At 46.2% G+C, this 22,706-nt stretch overlaps 1 protein-coding gene across 1 annotated transcript in view; it reads right to left on the bottom strand.

Moving 5' to 3' along the window:
- Nucleotides 1-3,769: 3,769 nt before the first annotated feature.
- The window catches only part of PAK7 (p21 protein (Cdc42/Rac)-activated kinase 7), a 43,180-nt gene continuing 24,243 nt past the window's right edge, over nucleotides 3,770-22,706 (bottom strand). The window contains exons 3-9 of the mRNA XM_010296138.1: nucleotides 19,914-20,705; nucleotides 13,935-14,426; nucleotides 12,013-12,146; nucleotides 9,810-9,936; nucleotides 6,729-6,854; nucleotides 4,552-4,686; nucleotides 3,770-3,925 (exon numbers count right to left, since the gene is read on the bottom strand). Coding sequence (XP_010294440.1) covers nucleotides 3,770-3,925; nucleotides 4,552-4,686; nucleotides 6,729-6,854; nucleotides 9,810-9,936; nucleotides 12,013-12,146; nucleotides 13,935-14,426; nucleotides 19,914-20,705 — 1,962 coding nt within the window. The remainder of the gene's footprint in view (nucleotides 3,926-4,551; nucleotides 4,687-6,728; nucleotides 6,855-9,809; nucleotides 9,937-12,012; nucleotides 12,147-13,934; nucleotides 14,427-19,913; nucleotides 20,706-22,706) is intronic.

Here is a 22,706-nt window from a genome sequence, read left to right as displayed (position 1 = left end):
GGAAATGTTTTAACAGGCCTGGGGTTTGAAACAGTCAGGGACACATGGAGAACTGCACATGGGCTTTCCATTGAGTTGTTGACTTGGTGTCTACATGTGTTTGGAGAAGAGGAGGGGGAGATCTTGTTGGAGGTTGTAGTGAGGTGGGTGTTTTCTCCCAAGTAACTAGCGATAGGATTAGAGGAAATGGCCTCAACTTGCACTGGGGGAGGTTTTGACTGGATATTAGGAAAAATTTTGCTACTGAAAAAGTGGTCAATTGGGATGTGGTTTAGGGGGCATGGTGGTGGGTTGATGGTTGGACTTGATGATCTTAGAGGTCCTTTCCAACCTTAATGATTCTGTGATTCTATATGCAGAGCTCTATGGGTGTGCTGCTAATTTCTCAAAATTTGCTGTTCTGTATGACTGACCACAATGGGATGTCTGGGTGTTTTCTTCAAGTGTTGGTAATTGCCAGCTTGTGTGCAGCCATGGAAGTTTGGTTTGGATTTGTGTGTGTGTGTGTGTGTGCGTGCAGAGCAGAAGTGGTGTATTTTTCTAACAAGTGTGCATGCCCTCTGTTTTGGGGGGAGCTCTTGGAATAGCTAAATCACAGTGCCTTGGGTTGAAATGGCTATTTTGCTAATACTGCTCTAACTAACTGTACCTTTTGCCTCAGCCTGACAAACCAGACTGGAATCATTATTTCCCTCCATTATTTTTCCCCTCACTTGGGGGTTTTTAGCTCATAGGCTGCCTGGTTTTGCCATACGCTGTTGCACTGCACACCCTAAGCCTTTGTACCTTCCTCCTTAAGGCAAATCAAAGATGGTGGGTTTTTTCAGTTGTGGGGGCTCTTAAGCCTAGTCCCACCTGCTGGTCCTTATTTGTTAATTCTGATGTGCTTAGGACAGCTGTTAAGTCTGTTTTTCTTAATTTTGGGTAGAGGTGTAGTCAGAATCTGTCACAGGTGTTTATGCAGTGATGGCGCCATGAACCAGGAGAAAAATTTATTGACACTGAGGTTTTTCTTTTTTGAGGTCGGTCTTACCTTCCTGCTTTGGAAAACTATTGCTGGGCAGCACCAAAGTCCAGCCACTGATTCTGGACCCACTGTGGCTGGCAGGTAGGCACAGGTTTGTCTGGGATCCAGTGGTTTTCCTAGTCCCAGGTCCTGTGGTGCTGGAGTGCAACCCTTGTCACCTTCCTTGCAGCTGGGGGCTCCCAGCAACAACCCAGCCAGGAGCACTGGCCTTCACATCACTGCAGACAGTGCTGTTAATCACCACACATGCTCAGACACACAGGTATGTATTTGCATGCACACACACTCTGACATAGATACACCCAGACAGACACTCAGGCATAGTCATATGAAGATTGATGTACACACTTGGAGGCAGGGACACATGTGCACACAGCCATGCATGCAGAGGGGGCTGAGACACCCCCACACATGCAGGAACACACACAGGCATGCTGAGACAGAGACACTGCTCACACATACACTGTCACACAAACATACAGTCACACCAACACCCCCACTCTGACACACACTGAAATGCATAGAGCCACACACAGACATCCATGCACACAGAGCAGGTGACAGACACACACATATAAAAAATCTTGCACATATACAAGGACTCTCTTTTTTTCTTGGTATTTGCTTGGGTCAGTTCTGTGTAACTGAGCCAAATTTAGAGAAGGAAAACAAGGCATGGGAAGATCAACACACTGAAAAGTAAAGCATTTCTTAATTTATTTACCTTGCATGTGTCTCACCAGCAGCTGGTGTTCACAAAACCCCCTTGGAAACTGACAAAACTTTCATTCAACTTGATGAATGCTTTTTAAAGTATCTAATGATAAGAAAGTTGCAGAAAATTCTTCACTTGTACAGCTTAAAAGGTGCTAAATATTGAAGAAAAAATTGTCATCAACCCCTTTTTATTTAAAGATAGTTTAAAAAGTTTACTTTTGTAGCTCATGTTACAGTTTTGCCTGTATGTCACTGCCTGTACCGCTGCAGCCTGTTTTCCTGAGTTGTCAAGCTTACAGACCAGAAACACCGTAGAACACCATGGGTGCTGCACGCTCTGCCAGGTCTCTGCAGGCGGGTACCGGGAGGGTGGCGGGAGCCCTGAACACGTTCTCTTTAGTGCCGCCTCAGAATGTGCAAACAGGGGTAGGAAGAGAAAGCAGCGGGGAGCAAGACACACATATTTAAGAACATTTATTCAGTGCTCGCATTCAATCGTTTCTGTCCCTTCAAATATTCTTTAAGGGCAGTACTAAAGGAGCTTTTTTACTACTGGCAACTCCTTTTTCCCCAGAGGAAGAACTTCAAGTGACAGCTCCTGCCAGGTTTAGATGTTTGGTTATAATTTACTACAATAAATAACAATTTAGTCACTATGAAATTCCATCATAAGAAAGAAACTAACTGTGTTTTCCCAAAATTGGCTTAAATGAGATCATAAAATGAGGTCAGTAAGAAAAAAAAAAAACCTTGAAAAACATGGCTTTCAAAGTATACATAATTAAAAAGAGCTAATAATTAATAAATAGAATTCATTTATCATTGAAATTATTATGAAGCACTTCTAAAAATTTTAAAGGCAAATCTATTTAGGCCTACAGTTAACATGCAAAGTCATCCAACAAGTAACACAAAATTGTACCTTAGTAGTCAACCGTTGCATCAACATTCAAGAAGGTCTAGACAGCAGCACAACTTCTTCTATATGGCAAACATCTCGTAACGCATCACAAGGGTCTGCTTGAGCTCTGGAAGATACCTGCTGGGCAGGCAGATGGACTCCTGCCATCCCTTTCCACTTCCAGAAGTAACAGAGATTCTTGCCATTAACAAAACTGAGCTTGCGGTGGCATAAAACAAAGGGACCACCGCAGCTTGAGGAGAGAGAGACCCTTGAGCCAAAGGTATGCCAGATGCGTTGGCTCCCACCACTGCAGAAAGGGAGAGATGAGGGAGACCCTGACGACCGCTAACATTCAGCAGCAGCTCTGATGGCCACTGCGTCACCGGTAGCGCTGAGAGGGTGAGCTCCCACAAGCATCGGTTATCGGTGGTGCTTCAGGCTGCCCTGACAGCAGGATAAGCGCTCTCCTCACCCCTACGGAAAATCTGCAAAAACTTCTAACTTACTAAAGTTGGTGGGGTGTTCTTTTTTTCTGTTTTCAAAAGGGTTAAAAAAGTAGGAAACTTTTTTATCATCTCAAATTCTTGCTAAGATACTTATTACGTCAACTAACACAAGTTACATGACAAAGTACTGCAAATTATCAAAACGTACTGTACAGAAAATTACAAATTCATTGCAAAATACATTGCGCTGCTATGGCAGAGATAAAAAGTGCTTTTTTTTGTCAGAAAAAAGTGTTCTTCTCAAATAGGAGTGCTGTAGCGTGCAATAAAATTCTGGTGTTTCACACTGGTTGTGCTATCATCTATTAATTATCTTTCCAACCTTGTTTGCATTTGGTGCCTTCTGCCTGGATGGCCCAGACGACAACAGCGCAGGGGAGTGACAGTCCACGGCAGAGCATGGCCACCCAGCTGGGGGCCAGGATTTTTCCCCTGTCCCTCGCAGCCCCCAAGAATACCTCCTCGGGTTCTTACGCACTGCTTGGTTTCCGCAGGGCTGGTTTTCCTCCACAAGGTTTTGCGCTTCCCTGCCAGCGGTTCCCACACAACCGCCACGATTCCTGCACGGGCGTTATCTGGACTCTGCACTGACTTCCTCCGAAAAGGTCGCCGGCTTCAGCGGTGCCTGTGCTGCCTCATGAGGGGTACGATGCAAGAAGGGGGCCCAGACAGTTTGAGAAAGGGGTGTCTCAACAGTTCCTGCGCCGTGGCTCTCTGCGAGGGCTCCCGCACCAGCATCGAGTCCAAGAAACCCCGGAGGACTGAGGAGACCTGCAACAGCACGCTGGGGTTAGGGGCGGACAGGGCCACCCTGTTCCAGCCTACACTGGGTCTGTGCACACTACTTCTCTTGGGAGGACAAGGGAGACGCTGAGCTTTCCTATGCCAACAGAGGCACCGAGCTGAAGAGCCACGCATCTTCTATGGGCCATTAATACTGAAAGTACTGGGCTATCAGTGGGGTGCAAAACAGCACACTATGCACAGCTTTGCATGCAGTGAGAAAAGCAGTAACGCACTGAGGGCTCAGGTCTAACTTCTTCTAGAAGCACAGCCAAAATGGGAGGTACCCAAAAGTACCCCAAAACTCTGGCACTGAGCATGGCTGTACCAGCCTAGCAGCAGCAGGGCACATGTGCCGCTTGCTCTGGTCCTTGGGGAGCAGAGGGAGCACAAGGCTCTGCCCAGCTCCCTTCTCTGTCACTCTGTGCCAAAGCAAAGCCAGGGCAGGCACAAAAAAGGCTATGGTTTGCTGGTGGCTTTGACCTCCCGTCCTCCCCACACGAGCCCAGTGGTACCTAAAGATGCAAGTGATCCTTAGGGCATGCAAGTGCATGGCTGTGGTTTTATTAAACTTTTGGATGTGCGAGGCCCTCATCACCAATGGGAAGTCTGACCTTGTGCATGTCCTTCACCCGAGGCGGTAAGTTATCCCGGATTCGGCGCATGGCCTGCAGCGGTGGCTCGTTGAAGTAGGGAGGTTCGCCGTCTATCATCTCTATCACCATGATGCCCAGGGACCAGATATCCACCTGCAACACACAGTCCCTTCATAAGCACCGCTGGTAGTGCAGAGAGGGGGGCAACAGCCTCAATGCTTGGGATCCTGCAAACCTCCGAGCTGGCTCACACAGTTGTACCTGGTGTAGCCAAGAGCCTGGTGAGCCATCACCATAAATCTTCCTCTTTAAACCAGCCATTTTTTTCTTCCAAGCAGTAAGTGCATTGAAGAAATAAATTAGAAATGACTTACAAACCTGCATCTACAGCTGGTTTAGGTGGTGTCCACTGGAAGCACTGCTAAGGCATGCTTGTTTGAGAAGCTGGCTGCACCCTACCATGCTGCATTTCAGCTGCACTGAGTTGCACCCACTGAATAAGCAATGATGCAGAAAGGTGCAGCTAGTGGGAGAGCAGAGTAAAATTCAGTTGCTGTGAAATCCGTTACTCTATTTCCCCTGACTATTAAAGGCGACAGAACTCCCATCTGAGACTCCAAGGCAAACGCAAGCACTTAATACGCCCAGGCCCAGGTCTAGAAAGCACAGGTAACACATTATATAACACCTTTGGAAAATGATTCAGCTCCAGCTCAAAAAAAAACAAACACCCACCACCAACCTGTTCTTTTTTTTTTTTCAGTCCTGGTCTGCTGCAGAGCTGCTCCAGAATCCCAATCCTCCAGCAGCTGTAATTCCCATCATTTGCCAGCCCAAATACAGCCCAGGCCAGTTCATACTCCCTTGCTCTTTGGCCAATGCTATCCTTCAGCTTAAATCCCTTTTTTTTTTTCCTCTGTCCCTTTTGGTGGGGAAACCTAATGTAGCCGTAAATTCAGCCACTTTATAATCCCATCAGTGTTATTAATGGGCTAAAAATAGCTGATGTTATCAGCCCTGCAACGCCTCCGACAGCACCGCACATCCTGGGTGAACGCTGGTGCCTGCAGGCAGCTCTCGCTCTCGGGCGGGCGCTCTCCCTGCTGCGCGATGTGAAGATGAAGCGTCTCCCGCCTCGGCTCATTTCCCCTCCTCTGTGTGTACATGTATGTGTATGTATGTATACATACGTGTGTGTAAATCTACCTATCTGGCTTGCAGGTTTGCTCTCTGCAGCTGTTACTAGAGACACTATCAAGCAGAAGATGACTCCCCTCACCACGCAGGGGAGAAAATGCAGCCGTGTGTCTGGCTGGGGAGGCGTGAGTCACTGCCACGGCTGAGCATGGGAGAGGGGATTGCTCGTCCCAGGCTGCCACTGCAGCCGTGCCGTGCCTCAGAGCTTCCTAATGGATGGGGTACGGCACTGTGGAGCCGCCGGGTCCCCACCGACAGGCTCTTTCTGGTCTCATCTGAAGGGCTCCAATAACAACTTGTGACTTGCCTCTTTTTCAGACCATTTGGCAGTACTTAAAATAGTTCCCGCAGGTATCCTTCACCCACCTCACCGAATGAGAAATTGGGGGCAAGGAATGGGCCAATGTGGAGACACAGAGGGTGGCAACCCAGCCCCCCAGGCGGCTCCCATGTTTGGGACCCTACAAGACCATGCCTGTGCCTCTGCCAGTACCTCCTCCTGAGGAAGGGGATCTGGGGCTTCAGGTGGATGAAAGCAGATCTCTGCCAGCAGGTCTGCAAAAGCCCTGCTATCCTGTGGCTATGCAGTACAGGTGTGCGAGTTGGCTGCTGGTTTGGCATACGCAGCTGTAGACACCTGTAACTGTAGCTCCAGCCTTCAGGCTTGATATAAAGGTTATCAAAGGGCCTTTCATGATGTGAAAACCAGTTCCAGTTTCCTTTAATACAGCACCCTAAGCTAAAACATGTAAAGGTACTGCACTGTTTAGTGCTCTAAACAGAGGCATTATTTAACCACACTTCTTGGAGATATATTCTAAAACAAGGCACAACGTAGCACTCGGGGGCAAACCTAATTGCTGCTATTTAGCGTATCTGTGTAAATGTATTTGAACTGCATGCTCCCACAGGGCTCGGTGGGGTTGACCAAGGCACCATGCAGAGGGAAAACGGCCGCTCTGGGTCCGCGCGGGCTGGCAGTGCCCCGCTGTACTCACCTCAGTGCCATAGGGCAGGCGGGATATCACCTCCGGTGCCATCCAGTACGGCGTCCCAACCAGCGACTTCCTCCTGGGGACCTCCTTTGACACCTGGGCGCAGAACCCAAAGTCGGACAATTTTATCTGAAAAGCAAAGAAAAAGTAAAAACCCCTCTTGAATAACAAGGCTGATTCCTCCAAGACACATGTGCTTCTGAGACGCATGTTCTCCAGCTGCTGCTGGGGGGACAGGGGCAGAGCTGCAGCGTTTGCCTGGGACAGGACAGCAGTGCGATTTTGGAAGTGTGGCTGGAGACAGTGATACAGCCCTGGGAACGCGCAGCTAAGTAAAACGAAGACAAAGACAAGACGTAGCACAGAGTGGCAGTGGTGCTCGTTACTCAGATCGCCTGCCGTAGCGCATTGCCTCTCCACCAGCAAAAGATGCAGAGATGATAAATAAGTGGCTTAGACTATTTAAAAAATAGAAGGAAAGCAAAAAATTCTGAGGTAACAGTATTTTATAATGAATCTATTACAGCATAAATACAAACCCCATGTTTGTAGTCTATGTATGTATGTACACTGATACTCAACACTATACATACTGCAAGTGACATGTATCACTCCCATTATTTGTATCAGGTACCCAATCTGTGAGTTTGTCAGAAAACAGATGAAACCTGTGTCATTCACTTCATTTTCTTTTACCACAGAAAGTATGATCTAGCACTCACAGAAAGCAATACGCCCTGCCAATGATTTTTCAGGACCAGGCCCTCACACTCTGAACAATCGCTAAAGAAACCATCTCCTTTACGTAGCAGGGGAGCTAATTTCAGGAAGGCAGGGAAGGCTCTTCCAAAATGTTTGCAAGAGATAAGGGCCGCCTGCCCCCTTTGCTTGGGAACTCAGGAATTAAAGAAAGACGGGACAATCCTTGAGTAGCTGTGGCAGTGACCTGAAATAGCAATAACGGGATACACAAGCACTCTGGAGAGCAGCTCTTGCTGCATCATGTGCCTGCGTGTACTTTTATGCCAGGTTTTTTTTACAACAAAAGTTATGGAAAATTATCACCTCCCCCTCCCCGTTGCTGTATACAACAGCAAGGTGAATAACTCCTCAACCCCCAACCAAAACAAGCCGGTCTGACTGTCAGTGGCATCACCTCCTTCCAGAAACAGCTCGTTCCTTAAGGCTAAAGTGGTGATTTTTTTCCCCAAGTATTTATTTGGAGGCCTGGAAGCTATCATAAGGATATTCCTGGATGTTAGGCTAACCCCCATCACGCCCAGCTACACACCACACCGTGCAACGGTGACCCACGTCCGGACACATGGTTCCTAAGCCATGTATCCGATCATGTACTCGGCGCCTGGGGATGCGACGTGAGCCCAAACAGCCCCAAGACAACTGAAGCGGGAAGCAAGCTGCATAAATCCCTGCATTGTGTAGACCAGCGTTTTATTATTAGCACTGTTTTCTTTTGGATTCAGTACAGACATTACTTTTTTAAAACTAAGGGTATTATTTTTAACAGAATTACAAAATGATAGTTGGTATTTCTGAAACAAAGCCAATAATAGCCAAGTTCTTTGTGCTAAATGTATTTTTCAGTTTACAGGATAAAGAATGGAAGAAATAATGCATATTTTGGCAGCAGAGCCCAATCTTTTGTAGGAGCACAAGAGGTTTTGCATATCTATTGCTCATTCCAGTACATAAAAGACGACGATTTTCTAAAAAAAGATAATGGCACAACACACTGCCATGAAGAAATCTGCAATGCAGATAATAAGTACTGGAGTAATGAGTATAATGAGGCACTGTATGCAGATCCTGAGCGCAGATCAGATGCTATTTCAGCAACACGGATTGAAATCGCAACTGAAAAACTCCTACGCACGTGGAATTTTCTTCCCCCGACAGAATTAACAGCAGCAGCCTGGGACTGCTGCAGGAAGAAAATCCCTCTCCCTTGGTGAAGTGGGAATCAAATTATAACGATGAGCCTTTGATCAGGGAATCGGACCAGCCCTGGGAAGCAAAGAGTTTTACCTTCTGAAAGAGAAGGTCTAGGTTTGGTTCCAGACCGACCAGCTGCTCTTGGGCTCAGTCCAACCTGCTAAGTCTTGCTTTAGACAGGTGCGTAGCTGGCACAACCTTTAAAGCCCTGCTTATGGGGCTCGCTGGCCATGAGTGCATTAGTTTCTACTCAAATTATCCCAATGGGGCCACAAGTAGTGGCTAACTCAAGCAGAAATTAGGTTTTTCTATTTCAGAGTTATTTGTCTCCCTCCACCTAAGCCTTTGGGTGCCCCAAGTTTTAGGTGCCTCAAGCTTTACGGCTATATATGCCCAGAAATACCACTGCCCAAACCCACCTTTCTCCTTGTAAGGAAATAATAATTGCTTTGGGACCAAACACTGCCAAAGTAATGTTTTTTTTCTGCGTGCAAACTTTATTTTGCTTGCAGGTCATGTGCAGCATTTTGTTTCCCTCTCTCCCCACTCATTAACACCACAAAGAAAGAATAATTCACTGTCAGCAGGAGCCCATCCAAGTAAATGGAAGTGTGGGACAGGTATTACCAAGCATCTTGTAAGAGTGCCTACGGTAAAAGCTACTCCCACCATCAGGGGAGTGTTTCTGCAGTAATGCAGAGTATTTCCTACGCGTACAGATTGACTTTAGCCTCCTAACTAGCTTGGGAAAACACAGCAAATGCATAAAAACTTGCCAAGTAAAGGATAACTACATGTAGTAAAAAGAGTATTTTTGGAGAGGCATCAGAGCAGTGCAGCATAAAAGAAGGTCTCCCATCGCCTCAGCATCACCTACATGGCACAGTTTCTTCTGCCACCGCCTCTTGATGGCTCCTATCCCCCCAGGGGACTCTCCCTGCAGTGGGGTGTCAATCACCGGCCAGGCCAGGCCTGCGTTTACCTGAGTCAGCTCTCTAACAAGTTACTTACGGGTTGCAGCCCTTGGTTTCACAGGCCTGGCTTATTTTTTAAAGTTAGCGTCACTTTGAACATGCACAGCTATTTTCATGCCAGCCCCAAGAGGCGGCAGCGGAAACATTGGGCACTCACCCTCCCGTCGCTTGTGAGAAGGATGGAGTCGCTTTTGATGTCACGGTGGATGACGCCTTGGTTGTGCAGGTAGGACAGGGCTCTCAGGACGGACAGGCAGACAGTCGCTATCTGCTCCTCATTCATCCTGAAACAGCAAGGTAGAGAAATGAGCTGAGCGTTAACGAGGACAGTGGGAGAGGGGAGTTGGAGCGAAGAGGCACAAGTCCCCCTTCACATCAGTATACAGACAGCCAGGAGGTCTTTAGGCACCCCCTGTCCCCGTCCCCGCACTGTGGGGCGACTCTCTGGTCCTATTTCAGTTGAAAAAGGGGAGATGAGGGGCAAGGAACAACTCTGCAGTGAGGTCTGGGAACATCTTCCTGCAGCACTGAAAAAGCAGAGTGTACTATGGGCTGTAGCCTGATACAGTGAGCCCGTTTCCCTCTGGGAAAGGACGGAAATGCCTTATTTACAGTAAACTCACTGCTTGCCAAGGAGGGTAAACCACTACCGGGATGGAAACAGGCATGGACTAAGTATGAGAAAAAATACTCTTAACTATGCAGACAAAACAGCAGGCCCTGGGTGTAGCTCTCTGAGAGCACTTCTTTGCTTTTATGCCATCTATAAAAATATTCAGGGTGTTTCAGTAGAAAAATAAACAGCAAGAGTCCTCATTCCTGTGCACGTGTACAAAACTCCATTCCGGAAGAAGCTGTCTGCCACAGCGCAATGGCCGGGATGGGCAGTGTACCCAGGCCCCGCTGCCCCACTGCTGGGTGACCCCAGCATCTCTATTACGCAAACAGAAAAATGCCCACGGAGATTTCTGCTTTGTGTGCCATTTGCAGTATTTTAGCAAATCTTTGAGGGAAGGTCACACAATGTAAAAAAAAAAAAAAAAAAACCACAGAAGATTAAGGAAAGACTATTTCGAGTAAAAAAAATAAGATGACAGCTCTTAAGAAGTGGTGTCCTGGGAACATCTGTTTGCCATTGAACTCCTGTCAGAAATATCTAAGATAGAGCTTTTAATGTTTTGGGGAGCAGTAGTTAACAAACAACTTGCAATATTGTAATTTATTTCAGCACATCAGCTAAGAAAACACTAAAACATAAAATACCTGTATTTTGGCAGGATTGAAGAGCATCATTAAACTATGACAGAAGACAAATTTTCTTATTTACTTTTTTCTTTTTTTACAAGCTTTTTTCTTTTACAAACTTTTCTTCTTGCTCACCTAAATACTATTCCCACGGGTTTAGTGTGGAAATTTTTTTTTTTTTTTTAATTCAAGAAGAAGAAGTTAAATAAAGAATTCTTCTTCCCTATCCTGCTTATCAGGAAAAGATGAGTGAAGAGCAGATGTAGAGAGAGCTGTAAAATCTAATGTCTCCACTCTGAAGAGGAAGAGCTGTTCCATACACTACAGCTTTTGTGCTGGCAAATCGCCTTCTTTAAAGGTACAATATTAACTGAAAAATGGGAACAAGCTCTACTGTAAGCACAAACATTCTGCTATAAAATACTTATTCCATTATGTTTGAGGCTTGGTCTGCAGTTAACATTTCTGACAGCGTGGTTATGTGGGTTATGAGTATGGAGGGGAATCACCCTTAGAACTGACACAGTTATGACAGCAAACCCAACGATACAGATCACCAAAGAGGAAAAAGGATTCCCCCCCACCCCATTTTCGGAAGTAATGGATAAAAGTTATGTAGCTGCTAAATTACCTCCTAAAGTGCTGGCAAATCCCCATCTACAAGCAAGCCCTTTCAGATATTTCTTTTCCCTTCTATTTTAAAAATGTCAATACTGACAGGAATTCATCTGCAGTGGTTTATTTCTGCTCGTAAAGCGAGCATGCTACAGTATGTGTAAAAATATGTGTATATACATATAGATACATGTATATACATACATGCATTATATACATAAATATGTGTATGTGTATAGCTATATATATTTTCCATTATGTATGCATTTTTGTGTTTGTATAGATGCGTTTTGTAAGTATATACAAATATAGAGCAATAAATATATATATAAAAATACATGTACAGCGCCAGGAGGTACCCAGCTTCCCTCAGCACGTGGCGAGGTCTGGAGGGCACGGTCTGGAGGCACCCGTGAAGGGAAGCCGTGACATCTCCCTCCTGCCTGGCTTACGCCGCAGGGTTTACGCAGCTGGTCCCCGGCACAGCACACCCAACCCACCTGGTGTGAGTCACTATATCTGTCAAAGCGCCGCCCTCCAGAAACTCCATCACAACCCACAGCTCATCGCCAACAAGGTAACTGTTGTACATGTCAACCACGTTTTCATGATGGTAATCTCTCATGATTACAACCTGTGAGGAAGAAAAAGATGACACATGAATTGCTACAAGCATTATCTGACACTTGTTTTGACCTTCTTTTTCACTGTACTTTTCTCTTTGTGCTTAGTAAAGGTTCTGCTATGAATCACATCCTCCCTAATCTTTACGCCAATGCATAAACAAAACCAATATATTTACATAAAAATAACAGTCACCATAAACGCATTAAGGAGGAGGAAGAATCTTTAGTTGCTAAATTGTAAGTGGTAGATAATTGTTTTTGGTTTTTTTTTCAGACTGCAGGAACAGGACTGTTTCTCTCATTGCTTTTTTATTGCCCATTGCTGTCAGTACAACAGAGATTTTTTTTTTTTTTTTGACCCAATCAATTGTTCAACCCATCAGAGTCGTCTTCACCACACAGCATACTGTACTTTGCACAGAATTTTAACAGAAAGCTGGCAATATAGGGGGTATTCATAAGGGGACTCAAATCCCACATCTAAAAGGGACTACAGTAACAGTAGCCCAGCCAAGGCGGCGACCATGACTGCATGGTATTGAGGGACATCAGAAAAGCAATCAGGATAGAAAACAGCAGCAAGGGAAGGCCTCATTATCTGTGTGTAGACACAGGAATTTCAGCACCACTGAAAAGAAATTTTCAGATGACACGAGCGACTGGAGCATGGCAGGGAAGCAGCTTGGTCCTGCACAGCATGTAGGACTTGCTTCAAGATGTTCCCGTTCAAGAGATGCTCAGTTAGAGCTAACCACAACGCAATTCAGCACAGTCTCCCAAGCAGAGGCAAGATAAAGACAAAATACCCAGTACAGTCATGGACCATGCAAAGACGACCTGTGTGAAGTTTGTTAAAAACTAGTCTAATTTTAGTTAAAAAAATGTTAAGTTTTTAAAGGTTTTAAATAAACCAGTCTGTGATGTGTTGAGGGAAGATCCTCTTATAGTTAAAATACAGAAAACACGTGAGAGAACCAAAAGGTTCGTTCTCACAAGAGGTTTCCCTGGGGACCTGCAGTGTTTTTGGTGTTGATCAGCATATATTCACAAGTGATCTCAAAAAGAGAGCAGAGAACATAGTCCCTTAAAGAAGATAGTGGTGCAAGAAGTAAAAAAGGAGAAACTCTTTGAGTGGCAGAAGGAACTCTCAGCACCAAACAACTGGGTGAAAAAGTGGCAAATGAAAATCAGTGTTCTTAAATTGTATAATAATGTACGTGGGGAAAACAATCTTCCGTAAGCAGTTGTGGGTTCTGAACTGGCTGCAACCGCTCGGGAAAGGAGATGTGGCAATTAACACAGATGGTTCCACAAAAAAGGGACTGTCAGCTCTTTGCTTAGTAACCATCAAGAAAGCAACGGGACTGTAACAGTTAGGAGAGGAAGCAGGGAGGACGAATATGCCAGCATGTATATGCCAGAATATGGCGCACATGCTTCTTGAATAGTCTGGTTAGTTTGGATCCTCCATCTCAGAAGAATAAACTAGACCAGCAAACGGTCAGAAGGCAGCAGCTGGGCTGTGTCTGTGCACCTGATATGCCACATGGACCAGCTGCTGGATTTCTGAGCTGTGTACTGTGACTTCCCGCCCCATTATAGGTTTAAAAGCGGGAGGAGATGTAGCTCATTTGAAACAGGTCTGGTTATACAATATTTATATAGCACACATGCACGTGGGACTCTCCCCCTCTTTTAGAAAGACACTAATTTGGCTCTTGAGGTTGCCATTTGGCCCATGTCTCCCATTGAACCTGCCACCTGCAAAGCCCCTCGCACCACCCAAAACAATGTACCTCATTAAAGAGCAGCTCTCTTCTCTGCTGTTTCCTGAGATCCATCTTCTTCACGGCGACTTGCTTTCCTGTGTGCTTCTCGGTGGCGATGCAGACAATCCCCGTGGAGCCCTCCCCGATCTTGATGAAGTTGTCCAAGTACTCCCGGGGGTCACCGGGGCTGACCACAAGCTGCAGGGCAGCTCTGAACTGTTCGTGGGACACCCTAGAGGGCTGCTGGTCTGAGGAGGATCCCCAGCTGGGTGGAGGATAAGCACTTGATGTGATACTTGGGGAGCTGGGGTAGGAGGCGGTAGAAATATAGGGAGAGCTGGGCTGGAGAGACGGTTGGTGATAGTGGGACGCTTTGTGGTAGACCAGCGGGTACTGGTAGCTGCTGCTGGAATAGCTGACTTTGCTCTGACTTTGAGGTAGCTTTACTGGGCCCCTGGGGTAGGTGTCCGATCCAGAGAGCGGTGGGCTAACGACCAGCTGCGCTCGATCGTAATCCACCTGCAACGCAAAAGCAGATGAGTGAACGCGGGTGAACAGACAGCTCTCTTGCTGTCCATCCACTCGGTTCGTTTTCAGCACCCCGGAGGTCCTCAGCAGGTGCCGGCACAACATGCTCCTGCATGTACCCGTTCTTCTCAACGTGACACTGCTGCCCTGTATCTGAAAAGAGATTTTTAGACCATTGGGCTGCTGTGCTCTCATCAGCACTAAAATGAGGCCAGGGAAGACAACGAGATCTTTTGTGCATCTCGGGTCCATTTTTCTGTCCAGGTACCTGTTTGTAGGTACTGTAATATTTAATGAAAGCGTATGCTGTGAAAAGTGTATTTGCTCTCTATTTGCAGTGCCCTGCAGGCTCTCTGGGCCATTTCCTCCAAGAATTCATCCCTTTCACAACCAGCAGCCCTTTGGCAAATTCCAATTTGTGCCTTTCCTCTCAAATACCAGTTCCTGGGTTTTGACCCTGAAATCCCTGTCATCTCCTGCCTTGCCTCGCTACCAGCTGCTGTTTGAGTGACTGCATACACGCGTATGATAAGAAGCCTAATTCAATTCACCATTTCTTAAATCATTTTCCAGAGTGACACACTACTTAACTGCAGTGTCACAAAACTGCTGATTTTCATCTGAAATCAGGAACAACCGCAGAGGAAATTATCCTGATGGGAGGCCTTGTTCATTTGCAGATTCCTTCCTTTCTTTTTCTCTTCCAAGCTTTCTAAGCTTCTTACAATGAAAAAAATGAATACTTAACATTTGCAAACATAGTAGTTTGCTTCTAGCCAAACTAAAAAAAAAAAAAAGTTAGAAGACAAAAAACCCCACCCAAAACAAAAACACACTGCCACCTCCCCCCCACCCCCCCCAGCATCTCCACATTTACGATACAACATACGTGACTCCTGATGACGTGTGGAACATCTCAGGGCAGGGGGGTGGTTCGACACAGGCTCATGATGTAGCACAATTACAAATAATTATGACAATGAGTTCATTTAATCAATCAGTTTTGGTGGCAGTGCACAGGGGTGGACAGAGCTGCAAACTCTACTGCTGTTTCTGCTATTACCGCTGGCTGCCGGCCAGGAGTCCCTGATCCATGTTAGTTAAATGCACATTAATCTGAATTTGGCAGTGTAATCAAGGACCCAACTGAACTGTGAAATTGAATTCTGCGGTGGAACATCATTTGACCATTTTATGCTAAGACTGCAAAAAAAAAAAAAAAAATCTGCCGCAGCATCAATTTATCACTGTAGGCTGCTGCACAGCGAGGAGGAGTTTCTAGCTGGAGTGGCCTCGGTGCGGGGAGAAAAGCCACTGAGTGCAATATTATATCGGTGCTTTCCTACCTCATGCGTAAGCCGGGCGTGCCCGTCTTTTCATTTCGTGTGAGGTTTAGCAGGGAAGAGGGAATGCGTCTCCAGAGGGACTGCTCAGAGATTTCCCTTGGAAACGTGAAGCTGGAGTCTGGTTCCATCAGACTTGCACGCTGACAGCTACTAGCCATACGGAGCATCCAGCGAGCACGCAACCATGTTGTACAGCCACCTCCTAGGATGCTGGCTTTGTTTAAGCAAAGTATCCACATGATTACAGCTATAATTTCACTTACTCTGTCAGGCAGGTATAGCCAGAAAATAGAAGAGGGTCAGAGACATCATGAGTTTCGTGAAGGACACTGTATCTGCCAAACTAATTAACACAGAAGCGCTCCGACAGTTTGGTGGAGGGAGGGGAACTCAATCTAGCCCTGTCCTCTATATCTATGTACACAGGGACACAAATTACTGCTTTGGTTGAAAATATATTGGGTTTTTTTAACTATTGAGATAGGGAAAGCCTTGCCTAGAAATTTAAACTGGATAAATCCACACTAATGAATTACTTGAAGTTTCACCCATGCCTGATGTTCCTGAGCACATCCTAAGCTTAACATGTTGGCAAAAGCAAATTCCATGGTGAAATTTTAAAATTAAAATTCAGGGGTTCAGTATGCTTGCTAGGGATTTTTGAAAGATTCTGAAGTTAGCACTGCAGTACAATGTAAACCCATTCATGTCCCGAATCCCATGAAATCTTACCAAAAAAAAAAAAAAGGAGCTACAATGAGTAAATCAGCTGAACCTCTCCTCTGAGGCTGTGTCCTGACGCAGTGCTTCACATCACAGCAAAATCAAACACACTCTATTCCACTAATAATTCTATTTCTGCTACTGAATGCAATTACCTACTGAAAGGAAATTCTTTAAAGACTACAAAGGAAAGAAGAAATCACCCCTGCTCTCATTCAGGATCAGGTCAAGGGAGCAGCCGAAGCTCTGACAAGACATCCATCACGGTGCCGCGGTGCAAGGCAATACCCCGCTGCTGCTGGCCGCGTCGCTTCACCGGCTCACAGCATTACCCGCGGCTACGTCGGCAGTTGGGTCTTTTCATTGTTAAAAGGTGGACGCAACACCGTGTTTAAACTCATTTCAGTTTCCACTCTGACGACTGCGATGCCCGTTTTGCATCGCACGCCGTGGAAACACCTGCTCGTTCGTAAGGGGTACGTACCTTCCCCACAGGGGATACGTACCTTCCCTGCGAGGCAGGCTGCTCGGGCAGCCTTTCATCCGGGCGGGCGTCCCCATATGCTCTGCAGTCGGACTGCGGCAGAGATGGCAGCCACAGCCCTGCAGCCAGAGCCCATACCCTCCTAGGGGAGTGGCAAGCCTCTGGCGAGTTGGGCTTGCCTTTCAGCAAAGGTAAAACAGATTTCGGTTTGATTGGGTTTTGGTTTGCCAAAGAAAGAGGTGCAGAAAGGATGGACTGCAAATCACATGGTGATTTTCAAGGGGAAAGGTTACTCTCTGGTGCTTCACCAGTGGAAATCTGAGAGACTCCATATGGCAGAGGCAGGCAGCGTTTGCGGAAAGCTGCCAGTATGTGAATGAGAAAACAGGGAAAAAAGGAGAGGGTTTCTGATAGTAAAGGCTTGGCTCTGCCTTCAGCAGGCTGGAAATGTCCTCCTGGCGCAGAGCGCCTGCAAAACGCACGGCAGGAAAACGGCAGTGCTGAGCAGCGGCCAGGTTAGCGAGAGACCTTTTCTACGTTACAGCAGTACGAGGTAGGGAAGAGGAGAGCAGAAAACAAAGCTCCGTGGAGGAGCAACAGGAGAGGGTCACGGGGAGCCACTACCAAAAAATGACAGGGAAAGCTTTGAAGTGATAGGGTCGGGTGCAAGAAGTTAAGAGGGCTGCCCGTGATGAAGAGGAAGGTAAAGGGAAAACATGCAGTATAGAGTGTCCAAAAGCAGGACAGAACCTTTGTATAACAAGCAGACTTGGTGGGATGGGTTTGCTATTGTATCGAGAAGACTCCATTGAACAAAAGTTGGACGTAATCTCTGTGTTTATGAGGGTAAGTCTGAAGTAAGTCTGCTCTTCACATTTACAATCCAAAATGAACATCTTTACCGAATGCATTTTGAAGCCATACATTTGTGCCTGCAGACTTTTTCACAGCTTACTTTTTTCCCCCCTCTTGATTATACTTTAAAGCCAATCTCATTTGTAAAGTATTTGATTCGAGACCTGATTCTCACTTAGTAAACCCATTTGATGAACCATTATCTTACTAATGCCTCCTTGAAAAGACGACTCTTCAGCAATCATCCAAGACAAGAAACTGCTATTCACTTCCAGGAGCTCTGGACCGCTTTGGGAATTGAAACTGCTGCATTTAACAGTGAATCATCAAGTTTCAATACACCAAAACTGTAAGAGTGTTTTTAATGCTCTGAGGAGAGGAACAGCTCACAATGAATCTTGCACGGAGGCATCTTTTTTTTTTTTTTTAATAGAAGTTGTTACTGCGTTTTAACAGGGTATTTTTCCAAGTGTCTGGAGTGCTTTGAGTCCTGTAAAATATACCTCTGTCTCCTGCCCTATTGAATTCTTTAAAACTGGCAGCAGCAGGTGCAAGAGAGTCTATGAATTACAGGATTTGTCCTTCTCCTTTCTGAACTCTGACAAAATGATTGCTCTAAGTGAAGGAAAGGGCAGATAGCCCATCCCAGGCTTTCCTCACAACTTCCAGAATCCATATTCTGGTGCACAGTTTAACCACCCACATCCATCTCTCCCACCGCAGCCCAGGCTCAGGAGAGGCACGCAAAGAGACCTGGTAACTTTTCTACTCCCTGCCCAATTTATCCTCAAGCTCCAAAGCCCAGCTCTGTATTTTAATGCAAAGTAGAACAAAAACACATCATTGCCCATTTACCACAGGGCACTGGTTATAACTCTGCACCCCAGGATCAGCAGCCAAAACCTAAGCAAGACACAGGCACCCCTCTGGCACAGGGCTATCATGGATTTGCAGAGACCTGGGATGACTTCTGGGTCTGTAGCTGGACAGGACCACGTTCTCAGTGCACAGAGCCACTAAGAAAATGCACTATTCAGATTACCATTAAACAGCAGAGTGGATCTCACCACCTAACAAGCTACCTACCTCAGCACATTTGGCAAGTCACAGCAACCCAAGACTGTTTCAGCCCTGGAAAAATGAGCTATCATCTCGCCGCGTGTTGCTAGGGGAACTCGGTAATGTTCAATGCGATCTACGCTGAAGAAAAAACATCTCCTGCAGAATACGAGATGTTTAAGCAGGTCCTCGTTGTAGCTACATGACTAGAGGTGTAAGAAAAGCATTATTCTCTTAACTGAACAAATAGTCACAGCAACTATTACAAGTAGGATAGGACAGCTTGTATGGGTAATATTCCTCACGTGACTTAGAAAACGCAGAGCAGGCCACAAATTTGTGCAGAGGAGCTCCTCATAGATATCATGGTTGAAATGCTTTTTTTGCACCTTAACCCTTTTTTAACTACATCTAAAATGTCTTGGGTGAGATAAGCTGCTTCGATTTAATTTCACTTCTTAAGAACACAGCAAAGAGGGGTAAAACCTCTGCTCTCATTAGCAGCAAAGGGTTAATAAACCTTGTAATATAAATATAGCATAAATACAATATAAATATTAAAACACAGAGGTTTCAGCCTTGCACAGTAACAATTCAAATACAAAAGTATCTGATACCCAAACCAGACCAGCTTCTCACCTCCTGCGAAGATCTGCACAGGCATATGAGCGCCTAACACCACAAAAACCTCCAAACAACTTGGGGTACTTGGGAATCCCAAGTAAAACCCCTACAAACTGGGCATCTCCAAACCCGCCTTTTAATAAATATCATAAACCCACTGGTCCCTAGCATCCATTTTCAGATACCCGAGTAAAGACGGTGGGTTTTCACACCCGCCAAGTGGCGGCCACGCAGCTCCCGGGGACGTTACTGTCCACGTTTGGCATCACGTGCCCAAGCATGGCTCCTTGCCCTTAATTTTTTTGCATGCACTTAATTTTTTGCACTCCCCTTCTGGAGAGGTTGACCCCTGCCCTGGCAGCACCGTCACCAGGGACGTCACGTTACCTTGGGAATGCCTGCTGCGGTTTCGGACAAGCGGGGGTAGGTGTAGGAGCTGTAGGAATGTCCTTGCTGGTGCGCTTTAAAAGCGCTCGCTCCACAGGGCATGGCCGGCTCCTGCAGACCAGAGCCTGACCTGGACCTCTGCCTCATCGCTGGCTGAGGGCTCGCTGGGTCCACATAGGATGACTTCGGCCTCTTGTCATAGTCATCCTTGCCCAGGCCGTGCCCCCAGTCGCTGTACTCCAGCCTCTCCTTAGGGCACTCACTCTGCACCGATGCTCGGGATGGAGTGTAAGGAAAGGGATCTCTATAGTCCAGGGAGGATCCGCTAAGGAAGTGCTGATGCTCCAGCTTTAGGCCACCGTATTCCAGCGGTTTGGGTTTTGTCTCCAGGTGCGCGTGGTAATCTGGGAGGAACCTGGAGAGGTCTGACTGCAGGGGCGTCGCTTCTGAATAATAGATGTCCCGGGAAGTCACCTTCATCATGTGCCCATTCTGCTTGGCGACATAGCTCCCTTTGTAGTACCTGTCTACCTCTTCCCCGTAAAGAGTCTTGTCTCGATATTTTTCCACCACATAGTCTGTTGTAGTGTCTGACTCACTGGAGTACTGGGAATACGTGATATAACCATTTTCCTCCTGGTGCCTTGGCACATGGTTTGCGTTTCCTTGGTGGTGGGTGGGAGGACTTTCCTTCCGCAGGGAATTGGATCGTGTCACCGAAATATTGTCAAACTCTTCCAGCAGGCCGTTGATCGAAGTATCCTTTCGAGGCTTATTTCCTCTAACAATAGTCTGGGAATAAAAAATTGCTTTGATTAAATACTGATTTTTGTTTGGTATCTGAGCAAGAAAATGACCAAAAAGAAAAAGTCTATGATCTACTCAGAAATACCCGTAGTGGTGTGTTATGTTCTTCAGTCACATACCTCAGAATAATCCACTGCTAGAAAAAAAAGTCTCAATAAATACTTACAATAGGACATGCAGAAATTAATAAACAAAGAGGGGTTAAATTCAGTGTACATGATAAGCTGAGATTTGGTATGCAACCTCAAGACACTCTTAAAAAGCCCAGTTTAAGAGGTGGGTGTTCAGCAGCCAACAGCAGAGATGTTTAAAACCACTACTTTGTTTTGTTTTTGTTATTATTCGGTTGTCTACATCAAGCCAGACTGCTGGGCTGAATCTTATTTACAGGATATGGCTAAGCTAAATAAAAATCTTTCAGCAGTCATTTCTACATGTTATTTTAACAAACTGTTGGAATGGAAAGTAGCATACAGTTTAGGAGGCACTCGGTTTGTGGGTTTTGTTTGGGTTCCCCCCCCACCAAGGTATGTTCCTGGGTAGCAGAATTACCACTGCGGATTTGCCTCTTAGTTAACTTAGCATAAGAGACACTTGGGGAAGGAGGAAAAATACTTAACTAATCTCCTTCTTACAACACACAGCATCCAGCAAACTACTGTGCACAAACATGGCTTTGGGACATCCACATGATGGATGTGGGTGTCCACATCCATTGCCATGTGGTGGCAGCGGCGGTAGCCCTGTTTGTGTCCCAATATTGCAAAGTCCTCCAGAGATGCCCCAGCCATGGATGACAAGTGTGTAGGAGCACCACGGACATGAACTTGCTCCCACTGACTGCCCACAAGCCCTGTCCATCCCAGCACCATTCCGTGCAAAACACCGGTGCTCCTGGTAGGCAAGTAGCGCTCGGTTACAGCTCTCCTTCAAGAAAGATTGACTATTTTTAGCTAGCACCATCTGAAGACTGTAACACGTGGTTGCATCCATTTTTCAGCAGTTGACTTCCACTGAGCATTGCTTCACATTTATAAACACCCCGCAAGAGTAAGATGTACAGATTAAGGGCCAGGGCCATAAATCAGGATGGCTCTGCTGAAAACACATTTGCTTTGCTGATGCACTTCGCCTAAGTATCTACAGTTGTACCTCATTTAACATGCCAGGTTTTTGAACAGAGTCACTGTAGTCACCCCAAGCTGCATCCTGCCTACGTTGCATGCCGACCGTGGCGTATCAGATACTGACTGTGGCGTATCGGACACCAACCACGGCATAATGGATGCCGACCGTGGCGCCCATTCTGGCCACTGGCCCTTCATTCATTGCAACACCCACAGAGGAGGCTCTGCTCCAGGCACGGTGAGGCTGCTCAGCCCCTGCTTGAAAGCACGCAGGGGCTCAAACTTTGTCAAAATATTCATTCCATCACTAATAAAAAATCACTTTTTCACAAAATCAACAGCAATGTGCTTCTCTGTTATTCAGCAAAAGGCAGCTGAGAAAAGCTGGGCTACAAGCAAAGCAGCCCTGACCTCACGCTGATCCCTGCTCTGATTTGTGTCTGTAATTACTTGCCTAGTTTGCCATTTTGAAGCTAGTGATACTGAAACAATAGGACAGCAAAAATAAGGGACAGCAAATACATCACTCCTTTCGCCTCCAAAGCCATTCAGCAAGACGAGAGGAATTGGTTTCATTCGGTTACAGCCTCTTTGGCAGGATGACTGCACGATCATTCATATTTAATTATCACATAATAAACCAGCAACATTCAACAATGAAGTGCTTATAATTGAAAACAAGATTGAAATACCCAACTGCCACCCCGCCTCCCCTGTGCAAATGCATGCCAAGGAGTAGAACGCCAGTTTAATACTCTGTGCAGGACTGGCCTTCACAAAGGAGAGCTTTCCCGGAGCAACCTGCGTTGCGCCTGCACAAAAGGATCTCTGAGCCGGAGGGAGCCCCTCGGAGCCTCTG

This window comes from Phaethon lepturus, unplaced genomic scaffold, assembly GCF_000687285.1.
Source record: "Phaethon lepturus isolate BGI_N335 unplaced genomic scaffold, ASM68728v1 scaffold111, whole genome shotgun sequence".
Classification (NCBI taxonomy): domain Eukaryota; kingdom Metazoa; phylum Chordata; class Aves; order Phaethontiformes; family Phaethontidae; genus Phaethon; species Phaethon lepturus.
This window is presented reverse-complemented; position numbering and strand designations above follow the sequence as displayed.